This window comes from Castor canadensis, chromosome 3 (genome assembly GCF_047511655.1).
Source record: "Castor canadensis chromosome 3, mCasCan1.hap1v2, whole genome shotgun sequence".
Taxonomy (NCBI): domain Eukaryota; kingdom Metazoa; phylum Chordata; class Mammalia; order Rodentia; family Castoridae; genus Castor; species Castor canadensis.
In genome coordinates, this window is record NC_133388.1 from 87,161,885 (window position 1) to 87,184,682 (window position 22,798).

A 22,798-nucleotide genomic window follows, 5' to 3' on the forward strand; every position below is an offset into this window, starting at 1 on the left:
TCTGTGTGACAGCCTCTGTGCAGGTGGGGCAGTCTCTGAGCCCCGAGCCTTCCTCTTTCATATCAAGGGAGCTTGGTGATGCTCATGGTGGAACTTTGGCCACCTGGTATTTCCTTTTGGAATTCTATGTGTCTAGGTTCCCTGATAACATATAGGATGTCCAGTGAAATTTGAATTCCAGATAAATGGTGAATACTTTAAAAAATATAATTATCTAAAAAATGGTTCAAGTCTTACTAAAATTTTTGTTTTTTTGAAATACACATTTTAACTGGGTATCCTGTATTCTTATGTGTCAATGGTGAGTTTTTAAGTTGAGAAAGTTGCATTCCTTTATTGCAAAATATTATTATATATTATGTAGCAGATACAAACCCAGATGCTGAGGATATTATCAGTGAAAAGATAAACAAGGTCCTTATCTGTGTGTGTGTGTGTGTGTGTGTGTGTGTGTGTGAAAGTAATAAATGCATACAAACCTGATGACTTCAGATGATGATGTGAGGGAAAATATGAAGTGATGTAATCATGGCAACAGTGGGTGGGGGGGATAACTATGTGCTTGGAGTGGCCAGGGAAGCCTCTTTGAGCTGAGATTTTGGGGCCAGAATTTCAGATAGCTAGAAAAGTGAGGTAGGTAAAGGATCAGAAAGAAGGCAACCAGTGGTGCAGGGAGCGAGAGAGCAAGAAGCAAATGTGGGCCAGGCTGGAGAGGATACAGGCCAGATCTTTGCAGGGTGTTAAAGACTCAAGAAAGGAGGTCCAGTTAGCATTATGTGCTTTACATTTTATAAAGACCTGGAGAATGGATTGTCCAGGGACAAAAATAGAGCTAGGGGACGTGCCAGGAGATTATTGCAGTGGTCCCTGTAGTAGTTGATGGTACTGGAGGTGGCACTGGAGGTGGGAGAAGTAGTTGGACTGGAGATGTACCTCTATGGCAGAACTGACAGGTCTTCCTGAAGAATTGGATGTAGGGAAAAACAGATATTCCTAGAAATACTCCTAGGTTTGAGGATTGAGTTAATGTTCTCTTTTTTTAGAGCAGTTCTTCCCAAATGTTGTGTCATGGCTTGCATGGATAATCATATTTATATGGCATGTGGCTGGGAGGGGGTGGTTTAGGGGCTCCAGCCTCCCCAGGCACACACAACCACACTCAGCACCATCTCAGGGACCCATCATGCAGTTTACCAACCAGGAAGCTCAGCTTTAGGGCAGAATTTTCCAACTGGAACCAAGTGGTACTGAAAAGGGTCCAAAAGGAGATTAAGAAGCCACATGGGTGGATCTCAGGATGAGAGCACTTCCTCAAAAATCTGAAATCAAAGATTTCTAGAACCCAGGACTTGGACAGATTATATATATATATTTTTCAGTTTAGAAGTTTTATTTTTATAATAGAATTTTATTAACTATGTAACATTACAATTAAGAGAGCTAAGTAAATTAAATACAAGTCTATCATATTTGTTAGCTCATGAAGTTTTGGTTAACAGTAGGAAATTTACCATTGCATGGCTGTTTATTAAAAGTATTTCTATAGGGGTCACAATGAAATCTCCCCCATGTACAACTGATATGTGCTAATAAAAATGTTAAAAGTATTTCAGACAGATTTTAGAAACCGTCTTTTTCAACTCACTTCCTCCCTTCTTAGTCACTTTTTCCATTATTGATACTACAAAGATACTCATCCATTTGTTCCATTTTATCAAGTGCTGCATCTGTGCTAGGTTCTGTGAGACAGGGCTGTTTAAAATGTGATTTGTGGACTGGTACACCAGTCTGTGACCAGAGGATTCAGAAACAGGGAATTATTTTTATAGCAATTTGATATCCTAGCTTGCTGTCCTGGGGCACACTGTCTCTCTTTTCCCTCTCTCCCTCCCTTTTCTCTCTTCTTTCTTCCTTTCTTTTAAAAAGTGATTTGTTTTCATTGTCAAAATTAAATCAATTCAAAGCTGAATGAGGAACGCAAGACAGCTGGTACAGGTTAAGTACATGGACAATTGTGAAAGCCATTGCTATTTTTTTCTACATGATTTCAAAGATTAATGTACAGAACAATTATTACTCTATGTTTCTAGACACACAATGCATACAGACAGAACTTTGTGACATCTATAAATGTAATGGGTGCAGTCTGAGCTGTATGTTATCAGCATTTTTGTATTTTTACTAAACTTGGCTGGTACAAGTTCATATCAGAAACATCAAAAACAATTATCAATGTTGGATTGAAGACCAACATTACTGCCACCAGAACAGTTCCATTGGTGCATTTGCCTCAGAGCTGCAGCTAATCCAGTCACGTGACGATCGGGGCTTCCTGCCTCACCTCATCCTCTTCCTCCCATCCTCCTGTCCTCTTCCTGTCAAAAGCCTAGAATGGCCTCAGAGATTTCAGGAACCTTGTTTTATTCTGCATCCCCCTGCTCTGAAAGGAAAAGGAGATGAGTTTAATTGTGGGCTTCAGCCTTTTGTTTTTCTGTAAGTGGATTTGTTTCTCTTGTTCTACACCCCATTTCCCTTTCTGTGACTTTTGAAGGCTTGTCCTCTTTCTCTTGCACATTTGGTTTTTTTAGTCATTCTCTGCCTTTAACTTTCATTTCTGTGTCCTTCTTATCTTTCCCAACTGAGATCTTCTGTACTGGCCCGTGCTGGACTCGGTACCTGGGGAGTGCAAAATTCACTATTGTCTCATTTCTCCTGTTCACAGACAAGGGCATGCTGTGTGACAAAGTGACCCAGAGTTCCCAGGACCAGATGGTGACAAGTGGCAGTGAGATAACATTGTTCTGCACTTATCAAACTACATTGTTAAATCCAGATTTATATTGGTACCGAAGAAGGGCAGATCAGTCCTTTCAGTTTATCCTTTACAGGGATAACACTAGGTCTCGTGATGCAGAATTTGTTCAACGTCGATTTTATGTGAGGCACAGTCAAACCCATAAAACCTTCCACCTGGTCATCAACCCAGTGAGGACCGAAGATAGTGCTACTTATTATTGTGCTTTGAGTTTCCACAGTGGTGCAGGTGCTCAGGAAGTCTGCACACAAACCCCAGGTGATAGCTCAGTAGAGCTACCTCCCAGAGACAGGCACCAGCTGGACCTGACATCCTTCTCTTAGTAATTTTGTGTTTCAACCTGGTCTTTAGAGGTGTCTTCAAGTGACAACTGACTAATAAAAGGCCTAACCATATATGGGAGAGTACTCTGACTTCCAAGGAGCAGAGTATCTCCCACTCTGACTCAGTGGGCCCTTGTCACCTCACAAGGTTGGCAAGGGGGAGCTGAGAGCTTGAGGCCGCTTTGTTTTTGGGTCCCCAAGCCTGTGCTGTGTTTTCTGTCAGGGCCAATCTAAGGAGAGGCCATCAGCAGTGTCTTTATTTTAATATCCATCATCACCTATTTGTTACTGTGAGTTGGTCTCTTTTCACTTTAAGAATCAAATTGGACACAAAGTTAATTTCCTTAAAAAATGTTCCCCTAATTTATCTTCTTTCTGCATCTTGTTATGTCTCACTACCTTCTCTTTCTTGGATGTTCTCTGTTGCCTCCATTTTACTCACTTTATTTGGAGAACATTTTTCTTTCACTGAAGAATGTGAGGTATGCCTACACAGTTGTTGGTGAATCCCAGAATCCCAGTTTCCAGTCCCTGGGTTTGGAGCTCAGTGGCATCCCCATGTCCTCCATAGGAAACTGACTATACGATGTTGGAATAGATGTGACTCAGTCCCTGGGACTCAGTCTCTCCTTTGCCTATTTCTACTGAATTCTGCACTTTAAAAGAACCACGAAAGTCATTAGATATACTTTTAAAAATGGAAGAAGCTTTGCCTATGGTTTTATAGGAAATAGACTGAAGCCTAGAGACGTGAAGAACATTCCCAAACTCTTGTAGCTGGTTAATAATGGAGCCAGGGATGCAGTGTTGCACTTTTGGGCCTCTCCTGCAACTGCATCCCAGGATCCTTCATCAATAGGCATTTTGGGCAATGGTTTACGTGCACTTCAAGAACAGTGGGTGACTAGTCATGACATGGAGCAATGGAAAGAACATGGGGCGAGGGAGCCACAAGCCTTGGGCTAGGAGCTCAGCTTCCAGGGGCTTCCTGTTCTGCCACCTACTGAGTGTGTCACACAGCCATCACACTGTCAAGTATGATGACCCCCAATCAGAAGACAGCGAAATGCCCTTTGGATCCTGCCTTCAATCTTTTCTGGAGACGCAATCAGTGGAAGAAACTGACAATGCTGTGATGCACCAGGAGACTGGCGAGTCTTGGTTATTGCTGAAGGTCAGCCTGGCTGATGTTCAGATTGACGCCTGGTCCTTATTCTGGGATGCAGTGTGCTCATGTAGCTGGCGCTGGGCTGATGGTCTCAGGACCTTTGTCTGCTCCTGGCAATATCCCTGCCACTGAATCATTTTGGACAAGGTACACACTTTTTTTTTGTGTATGTGTGGGAGGATGAAATGTTTTGTTTCATCTGAAAAATAAAGATGTGTGCTCTTTTCATTCCTTACAACTTGTTGTAATGTTACAACAAGGTATCAGAAAAGAAAGTTTTAGAAATGAGCATTCTTTACCCATTGAAAGTGAAGTCCTGTGGAATCTTTTGATTGTTTTCCCTGGTTATACCTCACTTATCCACTACATTATCCTAAATGCATTGACTCATGGCGTTCCTGCCTCCTTTGGTTTCGCTGTGATGACATGATGTGGGAGTCTGCACTTGGTGGTGACATGGGGGATCTGTTGGTGATAGTTGCTCTTTCACTTGTCCTGCACTCGACCTGCCACACACAGGAACTGAGAAAACCACAGTGCTGGCTTGCTAGGGTCTGCTACCTTAGCAGGCACACCTGGTAAAAGCTGTGGCCTTGCTGAGGTGGTGGTGGCAGGGCTCAACACCACACCAAGACACTGCTGTTGTTATTGCTGTAATAGCAGCAGGAAACACAGGGCCACCTCCCCCAGTTAGGAGCCTCAGGTTGGGGGCTCAAGAAACTGTGGTGTGACCTATAAGCTAGTTTGGCTTTCTGGTGACTCATAGTGATTTCACAGAGCTGAACCCCCTCTTTTCCTCCCCAGAGTCTGTAATGAGTAAAGCCAGAGGCAAGATGCACAAAATACAGTTTAATAAAATGCAACAGAGACAGGCATTGAGAAGAAAGACAGAAAACTACCAACATCAAAGGCCTAGGCAAAGAATCAGAGTCCAGTGATCTCAAACTCCCCGTGCACAGATTAGCAGGCAAAAGGCAATAAAGACATTATTTTTACAAAGAAAGAGAGAGGTCTCATTCTTATCCCTCCTTCCAAAACACTTGCACAGCAAGTTGTTGGGAAGCAGGGCCCATGCCTTCTTCATCTTTGTACCCTCAGTACAGTGCCTGGGACTTAGTCAGTTTGTATAAGTGAGACCAATTCACATAGAGCTGCCTTTCCTCTATATTTTACTTCATCTTTGCTAAGAGAGTAGAGAGTGTTTAGATGAGATTTTAGAAATCCCATTGCTGGCTTAGAGAGTATTGGAGAAACCAAATGTAATTTTGTTTATAAAGTACTAGGAAAAGCAGAAAGTGCTGAAAATGTTCCCGGCCCCAGTATTGCCCTGCAAAATCTCTACTGTGGCTATCAGAGCAAATATGGAGAGCAGGTCAAGTCACTGTAGAAAAGGATGCAGATGCTGGCTTGGTGCAAATCCAGTGCTAGGTTGAGCACAGCCTTCCAGGTTTAGAAAAAAGGATACCTGCTCTCCTCCCAGGGCCTATTTTCCTCATGGCAAATGGAGTTGGGGACCTGTTACTTCCTACTTTCTACTTCTGGAGGTAAAGAAAGTAAAGACGAATAAAACATCATTTTCCAAGTGTATTAGTTGTAGGAGTAACATAAAATAAGTCTATATTTATATATCTCTGTATCCCTTTATAAAGCAGTATGTAAAGGAGTCAAGATCATAACCCCCCAGTCCCCAGGACTTTTCTTTTCTACCAGACTGGAGAATGAGCTGGGTTTTGTTGCCTTCAAAGGGAAATTGGTTTGGATAGCAGCCATTTAAAGCTATGACAGATCAACTTGAATCACCAAGAACTCAGAAGCCAAGGATGCAGCATCAACATAAGCTTCTTTCAGGGAGTGTAGCCTCATCAGACTACTCAGCCTGCAAGTGAAAGAGAGTTGTTACAGAATCACAGACCACGAGTGCTGGAAGGAATTGTAGGGGTGGTAACCATGTGGGGATAGCTATGTTGTACCACTGTCACTAATCCATTATGGAACATGTCACTCCTACACATGGCAATCATTCAACTAGTCAGCAGAGTCTATCAGTGCTGACACAAGTCATGCCACCCGTTTGCTCTTCTGTAGTCATTCTTAAATCCAGGCCCAGATTGGGAAAGCAATCTAGCTTGGGGAATGTAGTGAGTTAGTGACAAGGTCAGGACTAAAACTTAGGTCTTCTGACTCTTAGGATAGCGCCCTTTATACAGCCATGCTGCCTGTGCCCTTGGGGCTGTTAGTAAAGTAATAGGTAGGGGTGGGCATCCATTTGGGAAGGACTGGGTTTGTTTACAGTCTGGGACAGACCAGCCCAACACTGTAAGTCTATGGTTGTTCCTAGCACATGAGCTGGGACTGATGAGGACTGGGAAAGGAATAGAGGAAAGATCTTTACAGGCAAAGCCAAGCTGTGGTCCAATTCCATGTATAAGATTATGGGAAGAGGTAATGCAGGTAATAGGCAAATAAATAAAACCTCAGCTCCAACTTTATGCATATTCTGATATCTTAAGGTAGACTGTTCACTGCTAGTGGGTCTGCAGTTTCATCCCCCAGGCGGGGTGGTGTACACATCAGGGCCCTATGATTAAGGAGTGGGAGATGGCATTCCCTTTATCTGGGGCAAAGACAGGTTCTTTGTCCCTTGATTACTCCTCAGGCAAAGTTTTACTATTGGCTTTGTAAATAACCCATGGTCCCTCAGTCAAACAAACAGTCTCCCTCCACCCTAGGATTGAACCCAGGGCCTTGCATTTGCTAGGCAAGTGTTTACCACTTGAGCTATGCTTCCAGTCTTGTGTTCTTATTTTGTTTTTGAGACAAAGTCTCATGAACTTTTGCCTGGGCTTGCTTTAAACTCACAATCCTCCTGTCTCCACCTCTCGAGTAGCTGGGATTACAGGTATGTACTACCATGCCAGGCCAAAATAGCAGTTAAAGAAGACTAATTTTCTTATTTAGCTTGAATTTTATCCCTGAGGGTGGGGGAAAGGTGGTGGTTATTGGCTGTTATATTAGAAAATAGAGAGTACCTTATAGTATGTAATAGGTGAGTCTGGCTTAAAATAAAAGGATAACAGGAGATGGGATGCTATGCTGAGTTTGAGAGAGCCTATCTTATTTATTCTTAATATGTCTCTGTGTGTTTCTCCCTTCCCAATGTTTCTTGGTTTATTACCACTTCTAAACCTCCTTTCCCCATACACAGCGTAATACAGTGAAGGTGGGAATAAGAAGTGGCTAACTCTTACCTTAAAAGAAAAACAACTTGGCAGTCAAGAGAAAATTGATGGCAATACTCTTGGCAAACAGCATTCGTAGCCCCAGCACTGTGAGGGATATCATGTTCACCTTCTCGGTATGAACTGTGTTTGAATAAGAGTGAAGATGGTGACTTTAGGAGAGACTCAATTCCCTTCTACAATGTCAACAATTCTGACAGCAGTCTGACCCAAACCACAATGATTCTTCTGGCAGGCATGCCTATCTTGGTGCTGGGCAGCACTCAGAGACCTCAGGCTGCTTGCTGCTCAGACCCAGCCAGGCAAGCTTTGGAAGTCCATGCTTACAGGTAGGCAAGTTCTGCTACAACAGTCAGAGGCTGTACTCAAGTACAGTTTTGTTTACTTTTGAAATCTGATGCTTTATGGTCCCAATTGACAACTACAAAGTTTGCTTTAACCCTCAATTCTGAAGTTGGCATTTTGATGTGGACTAACCTCTTGGTTCATGGCAAGTTGGTTCTGAAGTTTGTTTCACATTTTCAGTTTCCGTTGGTTTTGGATTATCTGGAACAAACAGCAGTGGTCAAGGTTATAATGACAACCAAGAGACTCAAAGGGGCTTTAAACCTGGAGGAGACGTAAGGTAAATAAATGAGGGCCAGAGAGTATGACTTAGTTAAAGTCATACAGGTGTTTACTCTTCCTGTGCTGGGTCTTTCTGGCACCATGAAGCCATCATTCAGACATGCACTATTAGACAGGTTCTACTAGGATTCTTAGCCTCACAACAGGGTGGGCTGCCCTTTGTTTTGGAACGTCATGCTGGACTGGATTGTACATGAACCTTTGATCCCAGAGCCTAGTGCTAGGGCAGTCATTTGTATAAATGAGACAGTGGTTGGTGAAGATGAGAGTAGAGGTGACATACACTGGGCCTTTTCTTAGATTCCAGCTAGAGCTGCAGAGCATTTTCTTCCCAGTCAGTGATGGATACCCTGAATCTTTTTTTCCATCATGATGCTAATTTGAAAATGGTCTGCTCAGAATTCACACCACTGACTATATTTCACCAGCTTCCCTCCCACAGTTTCCAGTTCCCTGAAGCCAGATACCTACCCAAAGAACTTTTCTTTGGTTCATAATCAGTAGAGTGCACAGTTTCATTGTTGTATTGAACAGAACATGTCACTGAACTTGAATCTTCATACTGACCAAGCTTGACAGCACTGTACTTCCCGCTGGGTGAGATGACAATAGCGGGGTCAAATTCTGCTATCTTCTCGGATGGTTTGAAACTTATCTGTACATTCTTGGGATAGAAATCCTTCACCAGACAAGCAACTTTTGTTCCATTTTTCATGATGAAAACAGATGGTTTGGTAGGAGGCTGAATCCCTGTAAATATAATCAATTTATTTTGTGTATGATTATTTTACAACCTTGTGGGAGTTCAATGGTGGTGGTTACTTCACTCTCCAAGGGTAAAACACTACAGTCCAGACCTCCCTGCATTCTATTAGTTGCCTAGTCTTGTTAGCACCTCCATGAAAGATAGTCAAGATGAGAAGAAATGAGTGGTCGTTAGCAGGACTTCTAGTTGAGAGCTGGTAAGGGAGTTGGAAACAGAGATGGAAAATAACAACTACAAAGTTTTTTGATCATCTGAGTTTCAATTATCTATGATTTATTCATCAACCCTTTGGATAGTTGAGGTCTGGCTGAATGCCTATCTACACCAGTTGGTTTATTTTAAATACACCAGCCCCTTGAGGGAGATTTGGAAAGGTGAGCATGCTTTGCATTATATCAATTAAAGAATCAAGGGTCTGAGACAATCTGTATAATTGGTTCAAATGCTCTGAGGAGGGCAGTGTTGGAGTTACTGCAGGGTGTTGTCCTTATTTCATGGGCTGGAAGGGGTTTGCTGAAGTTAAGTGGTATATCTCTTTGTCTTTAGATAAATACATATTCTTTTTTAAGGGCCTCTTTTACAATTTCTTTTGAGTCTTTTTTTTTTCTTCTTGAGGCAGGATCTCAATATGTAGCTCAGGCTGTCTTATAACTTGCCATGCAGCTCACGCTGGTTCTGATTTCATGATGCTCCTGCCTCAGTCTCCTGAGTGCTGGGATTATAGGCATGTACCACCTCTTTTGAGTCTTTAATCAGAGGATAAAAACTATCATTCGCAGAAAGTACTTATAAACATAAAACCAGTTTAAGTCCCTTTCTTCTTGATTTATTCCAAGAGGAGCGATGGAATGGTGGTCCCAGTAATTGAGTCTCCTACTGGCCTTCTCTTCTTTCATGTCTTGCCTTGTCATGTCATCTATCTGCTACCCTGTGTATGCATCTTTTTCTTTCCTTAAAACCAAAAATCTTGAAGCTTTGAGAAAAGTAGCAGACTATTTCTCACTGTGCCTTATTGAAGATTCTGAATTGTGATAAATTTTATGTCCATGGAGACTTGGAATCTTAGGCTGTCTTTAAATAGCTACTAAAGAAAGAACCTTGCTAGTACCTGGAATCAGGAAAGACAACCGACCTGTGAACGATGATCTGTGTATATTTCCAGTCTTTTAAAAAGATCTATTCCTTATTATCAATACTAACTGCTTCTGTGAATATGGCTTTTACTATTTATAACTTTGAAGAATTAGGCTTCTTGCTGTCAAGTGAGAAATAAGTTGAAAATTTTAGTGTACTTTTATCTTCTATGGTCTACAAACAAGACATTAAGTATTACTAAACAGAACACCTTCATAATGAATGCATAAATAGAAAAAATGGTTTTTCTAATGCTCTACCCTGAATCTAGGCTTGAGCTTCAGCTGTGAGTCCCATGGTAGGAGAGATATAATTAATCACTTATTTCTGTCTGATTGAGAGGGAGTGATTGTTAGTTAGGAAGTCCCTCTTTTCACCAGTTTGTAGACAGACCGTGGCTGATCTGGGCTTCACTAAGGAAGAAGCTGTTCAGAGAAGGCTCCTTATCACTGTACCAAAATTTTTCATTTTTTCACCACCAAGAAGCTAAAAGGTTAGATTCTGTTCCGATTACTCAGGGCAGGAGATTGATTCCTAAGAATCTGACTTCTTTTTTTTTTCTGGCTCTAGCTCTAGACAAGAGAGAGACTGAGACTTTTTTCAAAGGGTTTTCCGGGAATCTGCTTTCAACCGGTGTGAGAAAACCTCCGTTTTGTTTTCTTGCATAGCTGAAGCCACTGATAACCCTGCATTAACGGCTGGAAACCACAAGCCTAGACCACTTGCCTCTCTTGAATTGTGATATTTCTTGTTTGCTATCCTATCCTTGGTTTGAGATGTATTATGATTAATTTTTCAAGGGAGTTGTGAGTTAGAAAGGAAATTTGTCCATAAAAAACAAAACAAAAAACCAAACCAAACTCGAAATTCTGTCTCCTAGGCTTTTTAAGGGTATGACTCAGCCATAGTCTGGTTTAGTTGGACAATTAAGCCTTGCTTGGGATTTTTTTTGTTTGTTTGTTTGTTTTCATTTTGAGACAGAGTCTTACTATGTAGCTAGGTTGGTGTCCAACTTGTGATTCTGCCTTCCCAGTCTCCCAAATGCTGTGATTACAGGTGTGTACCACCATGACTGGTTGCTTGTCTGGGATTCTGAACTCTAAATTCAACAAGCAGTTGTCAGTGATTGCTTTGGTCTGGGGAGATTGGCTTTGAAGGATATAATAGAGCTGACAAGGTGGATGTCTGAGGAAGTTTGTGCACTTATGACATTGAGCTCTGAATCTTAGCATTTCAGAAAGAGCACAATGCAGATTTTGTAATACATTTTTCTCAGCCCCTCTTTCTAAAGTAAGGTCTAGATGTTCAAAACAATTGAAAGAAAAGTGTTTTATTTTATTTAATCCATTCTTTGGCATTATGCCAACCAGAGGAAAGACTATCTGACTGAGTTAAACCTTTTTTAAAATAAACAGAATGCACTCCATGAAGTTGCCATGTATTTTCTAGTCTAGTTTATATTTGAATTAACCCAAAATTTGAAGTTGTGTAAAATTCAAAACTTCAATTAGAAATTTAACTTTTTATCTCTTGAGAATAGTTTCCTTATTCCATGGATATCATTATAGATTTCAACGTGCGTTTCAACTGCATTTGTTTGAGCAATTGTTATTTTATTTTCAGACTTTCTCCTTTAATGAGTACTAACAAAATGCTAAGATTATGTCCTGGTAAACAAAACAAGAAGTGTGTTCCTTTTCTGAACAGTCTTCTTAATTTATAAACTTATACAACATCTGTGTTAGAGTCACATAGAGGATCCCACCTGTCCTCTAAGAACTTCGATATCTGTAACAAGTGTTACTCAAAATCTAAAGACTTAACTTTAGATATAACTTAAGCCCTGAAAATTTGTTCAACCTGATCACTGTGACCAGGCTAACCGCCTCTCTCCCAAACCTTCCAAGCTTCAGGAAGTTTGTGATTTGCAGGGACGTGTTCATGTCAGTCAGCTTAACCAAAGGGAATGTGAGGACCAAGCAACTATCTGGGAAACCTGGGCCAAAGTGTTCCTGCCCCTGTCTCCCCTGCTCCTGAATGCTCTTTTAGATTTCATTGTGTTTTCTGAAGATATAAGAAGTAAGTGGGGACTATAGTTTCAATATTTATGTATTTAAAAATAAAAGTAGTTACGGAGCTTCTTCAGTGACTCAGTGTCTTCTGGCCCACTTCACATCTGTACTACTCCATCTCCTAACTACAAGTTAATCTATTAGTTTGAATTTGTAATGTAAACTGGTTGGCAGCCCCAGTCCCAGAACTCAAATTATCCATGGAAATATAGGAAAAAAATTGACTCACGGGGCTCCACTAAGACTTTGGTGCCAGTTCCAAAAAACATCTATTGGGTGTTCTAGGAGCACATTGTGTTTCTGCCTTACAGGTAACCAGGGCCTGGCCTCAAACATCTGTGCCCTGCCTCCTAGCCTGGTGTCTCAGCCTAAGACCCTACAGCTCAGAGACCTACAAAGCTGCCCTACATAAGACCAGGGGGCTGAGTGCACAATTTCAGTTCCCTTTGAAGCTAATAATAGTTGAATTAGCTGGATGGGGGGTGGTGAGCACAAAGTCCACATCCAAGAGGTGGTGGGACAAGGCTGACATAAGCCAGAAGAGAGTGACAGGTGATTGCCTTTAAGGTGGGAAATTTAACTCTCAGCTTATGAGAGAGCTCTCCAAGAAGAGTACAATAGTTTGATGTAGGGATGGAACACTGAATGTTGACTTTTTCTTTTTTTTTAAACAATGAATGCTAGGCCAAGGAGAGGAGTGTTTAGAAACAGGTCCTGCCCTCATACTCTGGTTCCCTCCTCTTGACTTGCAAATGCTGCTTTTTGATTATAAAACTAATTTCTCCCCATCACACAGAATTTCACAGTAATAATGAATGTGCTTTCCAATTCCCTGGGCCCAGCAAAAGGCTTTCTAAGGACCTGAGAGTTGAATTGGAAAATGGTTGCTGTTAGGGTATGTGTCATGGATGCAGGTCACAGAAGCCAGTTCTTGCTTGTTTTTGTTCTATAATTTCTCCTGACTCTGGATCCAGATCCAAGTCTCAGGAGTGTATAATAATCATGTGAAATAGAACTTAAAGACTATGTGGATTAATCTACCACATCACCAAAACCTGAGTCTAGAGCTAGAATCAGGCAAAAGAACATGACAGTTGTGTAGGAGCATTATTTGCTGTGAAAACTTTAAGGACTGGGGGCTTGATTTGAAATTCTCACTTCCCCTACCCGAGCTTCACATCATCAAACTGCACCCCATCATTGCGGGTAGAAACCAGACAAGCAAGTGAGGCTGGGAGGTGTGGACAGAGAGGCTAAGCATCAGTTTCATCAATTTCCTTTTCCTTAAGACTCCCAAAGACACAGCCTCAAAGATTTGATTCCAGCACTGTAGATAATTCTGAATTTCAAGTGGAAATGATTTAAAGGGAAAATGAAACACAATACTTTTTGCTCAGATGCAATTTGCCAAACATCAATCAGACTGCAATCAGCTACGCTATGATTTCCATTTTCCTCCTTGTCATTGCTCTAGTACCTCTCTCCTTAAAGATAAGAAAACCTAACTAAATTTCACTATTTCCCCGGGAGAAATAGGCAATGAAGAGTCCCTCCAAAATTTGTATTATCCTCTGAGAAGCAGAGACCATGTTGACAGTACCAGTCACTTTTAGGACTGTGTACCTTTTTCCTTTTTTTGTTTCCTCTGATATAAGCAAAGTTGATATCTAACCGTATAACAGGTACTGCCTTCCCCATTGGACTTGAATTTTGGAAAGCATTTGAAAGACTATTGTTTTCCAGTCTGGTCCAGTGATTGACTGCTGGCAGCCAAACTACCTGAATACAGACCCTGGACTTCAAACACTAGACAGGATAATGTCTCCAGACAGCACCATTACTTCTCTATTGTTCTGGAGCTGGTGGCTGTGCTTCTACAACAGATACGGGCTTCTGAGTCCCTGTGCAGAGTCCCCAGATTCAGGGCTAACAAGAGTCATTGAGCATGTAACCACTCTCTGCAGACCCACTCTAGGATGGGATCTTGGGGATCATTTAGTCTGAGGCAGACATGCTGGTTTAATGGAAGTTCTCAGCAAAAAAGGCAAGGGCAAGACTGATAAGGAGAGTGAGAGAAAGAGAGAGAGAGAGAGACAGAGAGAGAGAGACTCTACTTGACTCCTTCTTTCATAGTATTTTTCTTCTTTCTAACCCTCCTTCTTACACTATGACCATTACTGTTTTCCTGTGAAGAGACCTTCCTCATCCAGAGCTTACCCTTCTGTGGTACTAGTCCCTGATCAGGGCACCAGAACTGGAAAACTGGTCCAGGGCTTTCTTAGGTAGATGTAGAAAATTTATCACCACCAAGCCTCAGAATAGAGTTTCCAAGCATACACAGAATATTTTCTCAAGAGAAGCCAAATACATGTGCCCTCAAGTTTTACTCTGACTCTTTGCAACTAACAATGGGTTTCTAATTTAGAATCTTGTGACTTCCTAAAAAGCACCATTAATTCTGCTGTGCTGCAACCCTAGGGAACTATACACATCGAGCTACGGTAAGATGTATGACTTTATTGATTCTACGATGAATTGAGTCCCATTTCCACAGATGAGCTCTGCTGTTGCAGCACCAACCAGGTATCAATACAAAAAGTCTTGCTACCTATTCACCTCTGTCAATCTAGTTCCTCTGTTTGGATGGGGATGCATGGAGCAAGGTAAGCATAGCTGGAGGTAAAGAACTTTGTAAGGGTTTCTGAGATGAAAGCATTATATTTGGCATCTTGTTTGGTGTCTATTATCTTCTGAATGCTGACATTTAGGAAAGTCCCTAGTTTTCTGCTAATTGCTGAGAGGTGTCAAATGACCATCATGAGCAGAAACCAAACTATAGGGCTTGTGTAAGTCAATCATAACCAGAATGTGCATTTGTTGGAGAAGATCCACTGATGCAAAAGACTTGGGTCTAACCAAAGGAACATAATCCTAGGTGACTACCATTGGTTTGAGGTGGTATTATTAGGTCCACTTCAAAGATGATGTCACTGAAGTGGTTAAGGTAGAAGTAGTTAAGACAGTGAGTGGCTGAGTAGGGCCTCATTCTCAGGCATTTGGAGCCCAGTTTTCAATCCATTGAACTGGAGTAGTAAGGATGAGAAATCATCTTAGCTGTCACTTGTCTAGACCTCTGTGATCACACAAGGGTTAATTAACAGTTGCATAGAGAGAGTTTTGGTCTCTTCTCAATGCTTCTTTTCATTAAATTACAGAATTTCTACTGGGTTATAGGGCATTCACACCCTTGGATTTCACTGCTTTTTCTACAAATTATTTCTAAGAACTGGTCTGGGGATCATCAAGATCATAGTGTATTAGAACCAGAAGAGACCTTGGAAATCTTTCAGTCTAACCACAGGGAAAGAGTTCAGTGAAATCCTAGAGTCACAAGGAGGAAAGTTGAAACTCTTTCTCTGAATTCATAGTTTAGCATGCTCCTCATTACGCCTCACACCCACCAGCCAGAAGTTCTGTGCTGTGGGTCAGGTCATGGTCACGGCCTGATCTGCATGGAGTAAGAAGCACGGATGGTAAGTGTTGAGTCAAGACAGCTGGAGGACTTTCTTTTTTAACAATCTGAGAACTAGTTCCCAATCTGGTGACCTAGGAAAATATGTAATAAAGTTACATATTTATATATATATGTTAATATATATAGTTGCCAAATATAGTGGTCAAAGAAGTCTGGAGGGTGAGTTACTTATGTGTTTCTACCTCCAGATAGGTTCCTTTACCAAAGATCAGTGTTTCTCCACAGCTGGTGACCCCAAACCACTTTGCTTTTCTTTTCAAGGCAGCTCTGGCTCAGTTGCCAAGTTACATGATACTCATATGATGGGATTTTCTGTCCCCTCTGTCCTAACCTCTTTCTCATTCATCTTGGGGGCTAAACTTCAGGACAAACAGGAGTGCACTCCTATGTTGCATAGAAATCCAAGCTTTTCTCGTGTTGCAATCTGACAGAATTTGTCCCCTGAATGAAAGAGAATAAGCTGGAAAGGAGTTTTTGTTTGTTTGTTTTTCAGGAGTAATGGAAGGTAGAACACCTTGTGACTCTCAACTTTGGGCAACACTTAGGTGGGATAAACCCTAGTGGTTATGTACTTTACTCATTCTAACCTTTAGGATTTCCCTTTATCCAGTCAGAGCTTTACATCATTGACAAGCACTGAGCAGCAGCCAGACTTTTTAGTTCAAAATAGAATTTGATTCTTCAGTCCACTTCAGTGATAGTATTCATGAATACCAAATTTTAGAAAGCTTTAGTGCCACACACACACTTAGAAGTGACAGTTAAATTAACTTCTGTCATATGTAAAAGTCAGAGTCTATGAGATTGCCTGTGTATTGTCACTAAAAAACCAAGCAGGGAATATGCACTTCCCTATCAGTTTTGAAACCATAAAGGACTGAGAATCACTAAAGTGGAGGGTGGTTCTCAGTTGTGGTGAAGTACAAAGATGTCAGAAGTTTTGACGCTGGTTTTTACTAAGCATGTAATCTTGGTCAACATCTTGAAGTTCAGTGAGCTCTATCTGCCTCCCTTATAAAATGAAGATAATATTTTCTGTATTGATGGGTTGTAAGATTAAATGAAAGGATACATATAAAGCATTCTGTAAACTAGAAAGCCCTGATATAGTTATTACAATGTTTGTTAGGTCTAGACTCAGAGAAAACAAGTTTTCTTGAAGCAGGGGGATGTAATTTTGCTAAGAGTAGAGCTCCCTCCTGGGAAGGACTAATGGGAGAGGTCACACACAAGGGAGAACAGAATCTTGCTTTGAGAAGAGGATAGTGTCCCTGCTTGGGGTTATGAGTGAAGACTGGAATCCAGGTTTCTGTCTCTCTCTTGGTCTTCTCTCTAAGTCAGGTATGACCTTCATTCATTCTCTAGTCTCCTCTCTCAAATATAAGCCACACTTCCCCACTCCCATTACCAACCTGACCTCATTTTCAAATTCATTCCCTGGCATTCTTTTCCCTCCAGCCACACAGTCTCCTGACACTTCTTCACACACTCCAGGGCACGGTGTCCCTCAAGTGGAAGCGTTTTTTCTCCAGGTAGCTGCATGGCTAGCTCTGTTGCCTCCTCCAGTCTTACTCAAATGCTACCTCTCTAGTGAGGCCTCTGTGACTCCCTTATTTAAAATCACACAGTGCTCTGGGGTTTGGGCCACATACTTATGATCTTAGCTACTCAGGAGGTGGAGGCAGGAGGATGGAAAGTTGAGGCCAGTCTAGTCAAAGGTAGCCAGACCCCATCTCACAAACAAAATACAAAACAAATGACCAGGGTGTGGCTCACGTGGTATAGTGGTACCTAGGATGCATAGGGCCTGAGGCCACGGGATCAATCCCTTGCACTGCAATAAAACAACCAGAACCCCCAAAACAAAGCACAACAACAAAATAAAAAAGCCAAGTGTTTCACACTGCTCCTTTCTACTAGTACACTTCTCTGCTTTATATTTCTTCACAGAGGCTATCATCATCATCACCTAAAATATTACTTATTTTACCCTCTTTTTTTTTTTTTTTACCATCAGAGAAGAAGCTCCAACAAGGCATGGATTTCTGTCTCTTTTGCTCAAGCTGTTTCCTTTTACACCTAGACTAGCACTTGGCACACAGTGACAGTGACATGTCACAGGTTGCAGAGCTAGGGCTCAAGTTTGGCTCTGCAAGTTTCCAGTTTAATTCCATTTCTGTTTCCTCTTGCCCCACACCACAACTGACTTATCCTCTGATTGACTGATTGAGTCACTCATATAATAAACGTTTATTTATTGCCTTTAATGTGTTTGTGGATATAATAAGGAAAACCAGTCTTTGTCCTCGTGGAGGAAGGGAGACAGACAATAAATCAGCATAAAATTTCAGGTGAACCAGAGGGCTATAAGTAATAGAGCAGGAGAAGGGGGCTGCAGAATGGCAGGGATGGTGGGGGAAGAGCTCACTGGGAGTGATGTTTGAGTAGAGAGCTGGAAGAGGGGAACAGAAAGCTATCCAAGCTGTGTGAAGAGCACAGCTGCTGCAATCGAACAGGCAATTCGAATTATAGCTCTGCTAAGCTGTGTGATCTTGGGGAACCCCTCCAAGATTCGGTTTCCTGATCTATAAAATGCAAGTAATGGTAACGAATTCCACATTATTGTGAGAACTGAATAAACGACATTTACAAAGTGCCTAGCCCACTGGCCTGACACAAGGTGGGCACTCAAAACATGGCAATTGACACAATGATGATATATCATAATAGACAGCATTCACGGCTCACTTTCATGAAGATGCTCCTGATGACTGTGGCCTTTCTAAACTCTTGCCAGTGTCCCTGTCAGTAGCAAACATTTATATCCTGTACCTCATCGCTCACTGCATTGTCCTGCTCTAGGTTCTTTTTTATGAAGTTAAGTGGTATCCCCAAGTTTGTTCTATACAGAGGGTAACATATGTGGTGGGATCTATGGCTATGGGCTTGCATAAGTCTGTCCCCATAGTTTTGTGCTACCTGGGAGCCCTGCAAGTAAGAACTTGAAAGAAGCTCCCAGAGAAAGAAAGAATCAAGAGAGAGACTGCTGTGAAAAGTTACAGGCCTGGGTTTGCAGTGATGCCTCTTTAATCCAATATCAGTTAGCTAAAAAAGAAGACACCATTCAAAGATTCTGGATCCTGCCCCCTGTGGGGGAGGATAACAAATATTTCAAAGGATAATGAAATGTACCTGTGTTATTCAAATTTCAATTAATCATGTCTCCTTTTTTTGTTGTTGTTGGGGGTCATGTCCATCTGTCACAATTTACTAAATAGTTTTCTTTAAGTGTACGCACTTTAACTTAAAATATAATTAAAAGAAAGTTTTATATAATGTGGGTTTGATGACCTACTTGTACTAATCTAATATCAATTAAAAGATAGAACAATTCAAGTTGTCTATGTACTACCTACAATCAAATGCTATGCACTGGTCCAAGTAGGTCAGTAAACAGAGGAACTTGAAGCATTAAGAAGAACTTGATGAACAGATGGAGACTGGGAAAATCAGTCACCAGCTTTGTTAGGACTGCAAACAAACTATTACTTTAGTGAGAAGTGTGTGTGTGTGTGTGTGTGTGTGTGTGTGTGTGTGTGTGTGTGTGTGTTGTTTCCAAATGATTAGTGAGAAGTTTTAAAGCCAAAGAAGTTTAAGGGCAAGGGCCTGAATTACTTGAATTTACAAAATCTTACTAAGATTTTCATTTTTTAAAAGATGAATTTCTCTCCTCTGACTGCTTGCACAGCTTTGGGTTTCTCTCCCTCTGCAGGCAAAGCTCTGGCTCCACTTTATAATGTGGGAGGTTGGGGAATGTCTACCCAGGTTTGAACTTCTCCTCCTCTGCTTTTTTGCTTCTTTCTCTGCATGCCCCCTGGGCTGTCCAAGTCCTGACTATTCTCTGAAAAGATCCTATTCCATTACACTCTTTGACTCTACCTCTTCAGAACCTTCACTTAACCTTGGAAAAACAAGCTAAAGGTCAAGGTATCAGTGTAGGGTGTATTGTTTCCTTTCTAGTAGCCAGTTTGGCAGATTTGGGACCACCGACCCCTATTGCTAGATATCTCTAGGACCTTTGTAATGTTTTTAAAATTGGCTTATTACATTTTCTGGTTTAAGATTAATTTTCACTAACTAGAACATTTCGCCAAAAATCCAGTCATTTTTTTTTTTAAGCAAGACACTGTTGAATTCAAATGACAGTTAATTGACAACAAATGTTTTCTGTGGTGAGAACAAATCTTCAGCAGCACTAACAGCTAACTTATAACAGCTAATTAGTGAATATTAACATATCTTCTTTGTGAAGAAGATGAGCACCGTAAATCCTTAGGGAGCTACTCCTGTCTGTATCCTTTAGACTTTATAAGCATTTCTTAGTTGGAGGCATTAGGTACTCACTGTTCTGCTTGGAATTTGCTATTTCTCAGAATGGTAATGCTTCATGTTTATCCCTCTAGCAACTTAATTTCTATTTGCAGTTCAAACAATTAGAAATGAATGTCTGGAGCACCTTGCTTCCTTCTAAAGAGAATGGTAGCAGCACATTTGTAGCTAATGACCACTTGCTCTGGCTTCACCCTCCATGCCAAGAACACTGTACAGTTCTGGGCTCTCGCAGGAGCATGTATTTGGCCTATGGAAGGCCAGAATTGAGAAATCTGGAGCCATTTTGGTAGGATCATCTGGATTCAGGTCAACCCCATTCCAGGTTCATTCTGACTTTGTTGGACAGGACTATGAGGCTTCTACAGCCTGTCCTGAATCACATGAAGTAGGCAGAATTCTCTCAGATTCCTCTGAGCTGCATGGGTTCTTTTTCATCTCCCCAATTCTATTTTTTTTAACAAACATCTCCCCCTGATTCCTATGGAGGAGTTAACCATAGCTTACCCTGTCTCGGGAATCCTCTATGATTCTGTTACACCACTATAGGTATTATTACTACCCCTTTACATTTCCTGATATTTCTGCCTCCTTAGGTGGAAGATCCCTTCACCCCCATTACAGACAAACGAATTACTTACTTGGTTCCACAGTCAGTTGGGTTCCTTGTCCGAAGATGAGTTTATCTGTGGCACAGCTGTTGAGCGTGTTCCAAAAACCTCAGCAATGCTCCCACCTTTCTTCTTCCTGTGAGTTTTGGGGTGGGAGGGTCTTTCTTGCTCAGTTCCTTGAAAGATGGCACTTGTCTACCCAACTGATTCATGATAATTTAACAACTGTAGATAGGAGTAGGGAAGCTTGCGGGAGGCTGTTGTCTGTGGAGTAGGTGGGAACACATATTCCTGTGGTATATACCTACAAGGTTGTCTCAGCTGTAACTTTCTATTGTTTTAGATTGTTCGTATTTCCTAGATCCATTCGTAACTCAGCCTTGGAAAGATGGCTCCATCAAAGTGGTGGGTCTTGGGTCCATGACTACTCCAGAGACAAGGCCTTTACAATCACTATGTAATGGGGTTTTAAGGTTGAATAATGTGTGACACAACAAAGGGATAGGAAGTACTGGCAGGTGTGGGTGAATCTGAGCACAATCCACTTTAGGACAACCAAGTGTAGCTGGTGACTGTCTACAAACAAATCACCTTCAAATCTACCTTCTCAGATTGCAAAAGCAAACACTTGGGCAAATCTCTCTAGAGACTTGGGCTTAGAAATCCCATAGAAAATGCCTATGTGCATCTTTTTTTTATTAATAGAATCAACATGAAAGCATGACAAGGATCGTTTTTACACAAACACCTTTCTATACTCCCCACATGTGCTGAAATACCATTTTCACCCAGGGAACTGCTGTCCCCAGAGCTGCGTTATTTCCCTCACCCCCCTGGGCTGCAGAGCAAGGAGAGAAGGCTTCCTGCTGTGCTCACCCCCTGTGGCACCAGATCCAGGCTGAAGATTTCTCAGGCAAATGATGTTTTTGGCCCTGGGGTTTTTGTACAGGTGTCTGTGGGTTTTGTAACACTGTGAGTATCCCACCGATCACAGTGATACAGAGCTTTACAAAATCCTCCCCTGGCTTCTCACTGTAGGCTTCTGAGAACCCGTAGTGCCGGATGTTTTCTGCAAGTCGAGCTCCAGCAAGATGAAAGGGTTTGGTGGTTAGGTCAGTCCAAGCTGGTCCAGGTGTTTCTGTCTGAGGCTCTTCTGTCCTGCTGGCTACATCCGCCCTGGGGTCAGTGACTAGAATGGGCTTTTAGAAATCATCACGTCCACTCCCCTCTGTGCTTTCTGGCCAGTCTTCCCTCAAATGGCTTCCCGCAGAGGAGTCTGTCAGATATCTGAATGTCTCGTGTATTCCATGCGCTGTGGGTTAGGCAGAAGAGGTCTGTGGTCAATGTAATTCCTCCTGTCACTTGCTAAGCTTCCGAATCACCTCTGTCCACCCCGCTTTACACCTGAATAGTGTTATACAGTCTACAAAGGGCTTTCATGTAAATTAAATTTTCATCCTCTCCATTGACCTCCCAGTTGCTTAATTCAGGGCCAGGAGCCCACATGGTGCTTTATGCGATTTAGAAAAGGCAACCTGCAGGGCAAATGCAGAGGCAGCCCTTTGGTTTCAAGCTTGGCAAACAGATCACACTTTTCTGGGCTTTATAAAAGGCACTGCTCTCTCCAGAGGATGCTGCTCTGCTCCAGGGCTTCAGCTACTCAGGCAGAACATGAACTGAATTTCAGCCCCACTCATCCCCCTGAACAAGTGCCCTTATGCAGGATGCAACCTGAGCAAGACAGGCAGTGGTTCTGGCTAAACCAAACTGACACCTTTACTCACATTCTTACTTGACTTCTGATTTTTGACCCAGTCATGCCCTTCTGGAAACCTTTCCTCCAGGCTCTCAAACACTCATCTTCTTTGCTGTTGATCTCTATGACAATCACTATGCAAACAAGGTAACACAATAGGTTCATTGAAAGTGACCTTATTAAATGTTAGCCATTAAAAGAGAGTGTGAGTTTTGTTGTTGCTGCTTATCAAAAGGAACCAGGATTGAAAACAGTGTGTATTCACACTTTCCCTGGAGGTCTTGGCCAAATCCATGGTTTGATTTCTGTATCACTGCTTCACTTAGGATCTTTCTGATGACCCCTGTCCACCTGACATGCAAT

At 41.8% G+C, this 22,798-nt stretch overlaps 1 protein-coding gene and 1 gene segment (V, D, J or C); both read right to left on the reverse strand.

Moving 5' to 3' along the window:
- Positions 1–22,798, reverse strand: part of LOC109697568 (M1-specific T cell receptor alpha chain-like) — a 685,092-nt gene that overhangs the window by 73,549 nt on the left and 588,745 nt on the right. The gene's annotated exons all lie outside the window — the stretch shown is intronic.
- Positions 5,141–21,494, reverse strand: LOC109697567 (T cell receptor delta constant-like). The segment is given in 5 exon segments: positions 5,141–6,182; positions 7,555–7,668; positions 8,023–8,091; positions 8,644–8,922; positions 20,710–21,494. Coding segments are annotated over 3 exon segments (426 nt in total).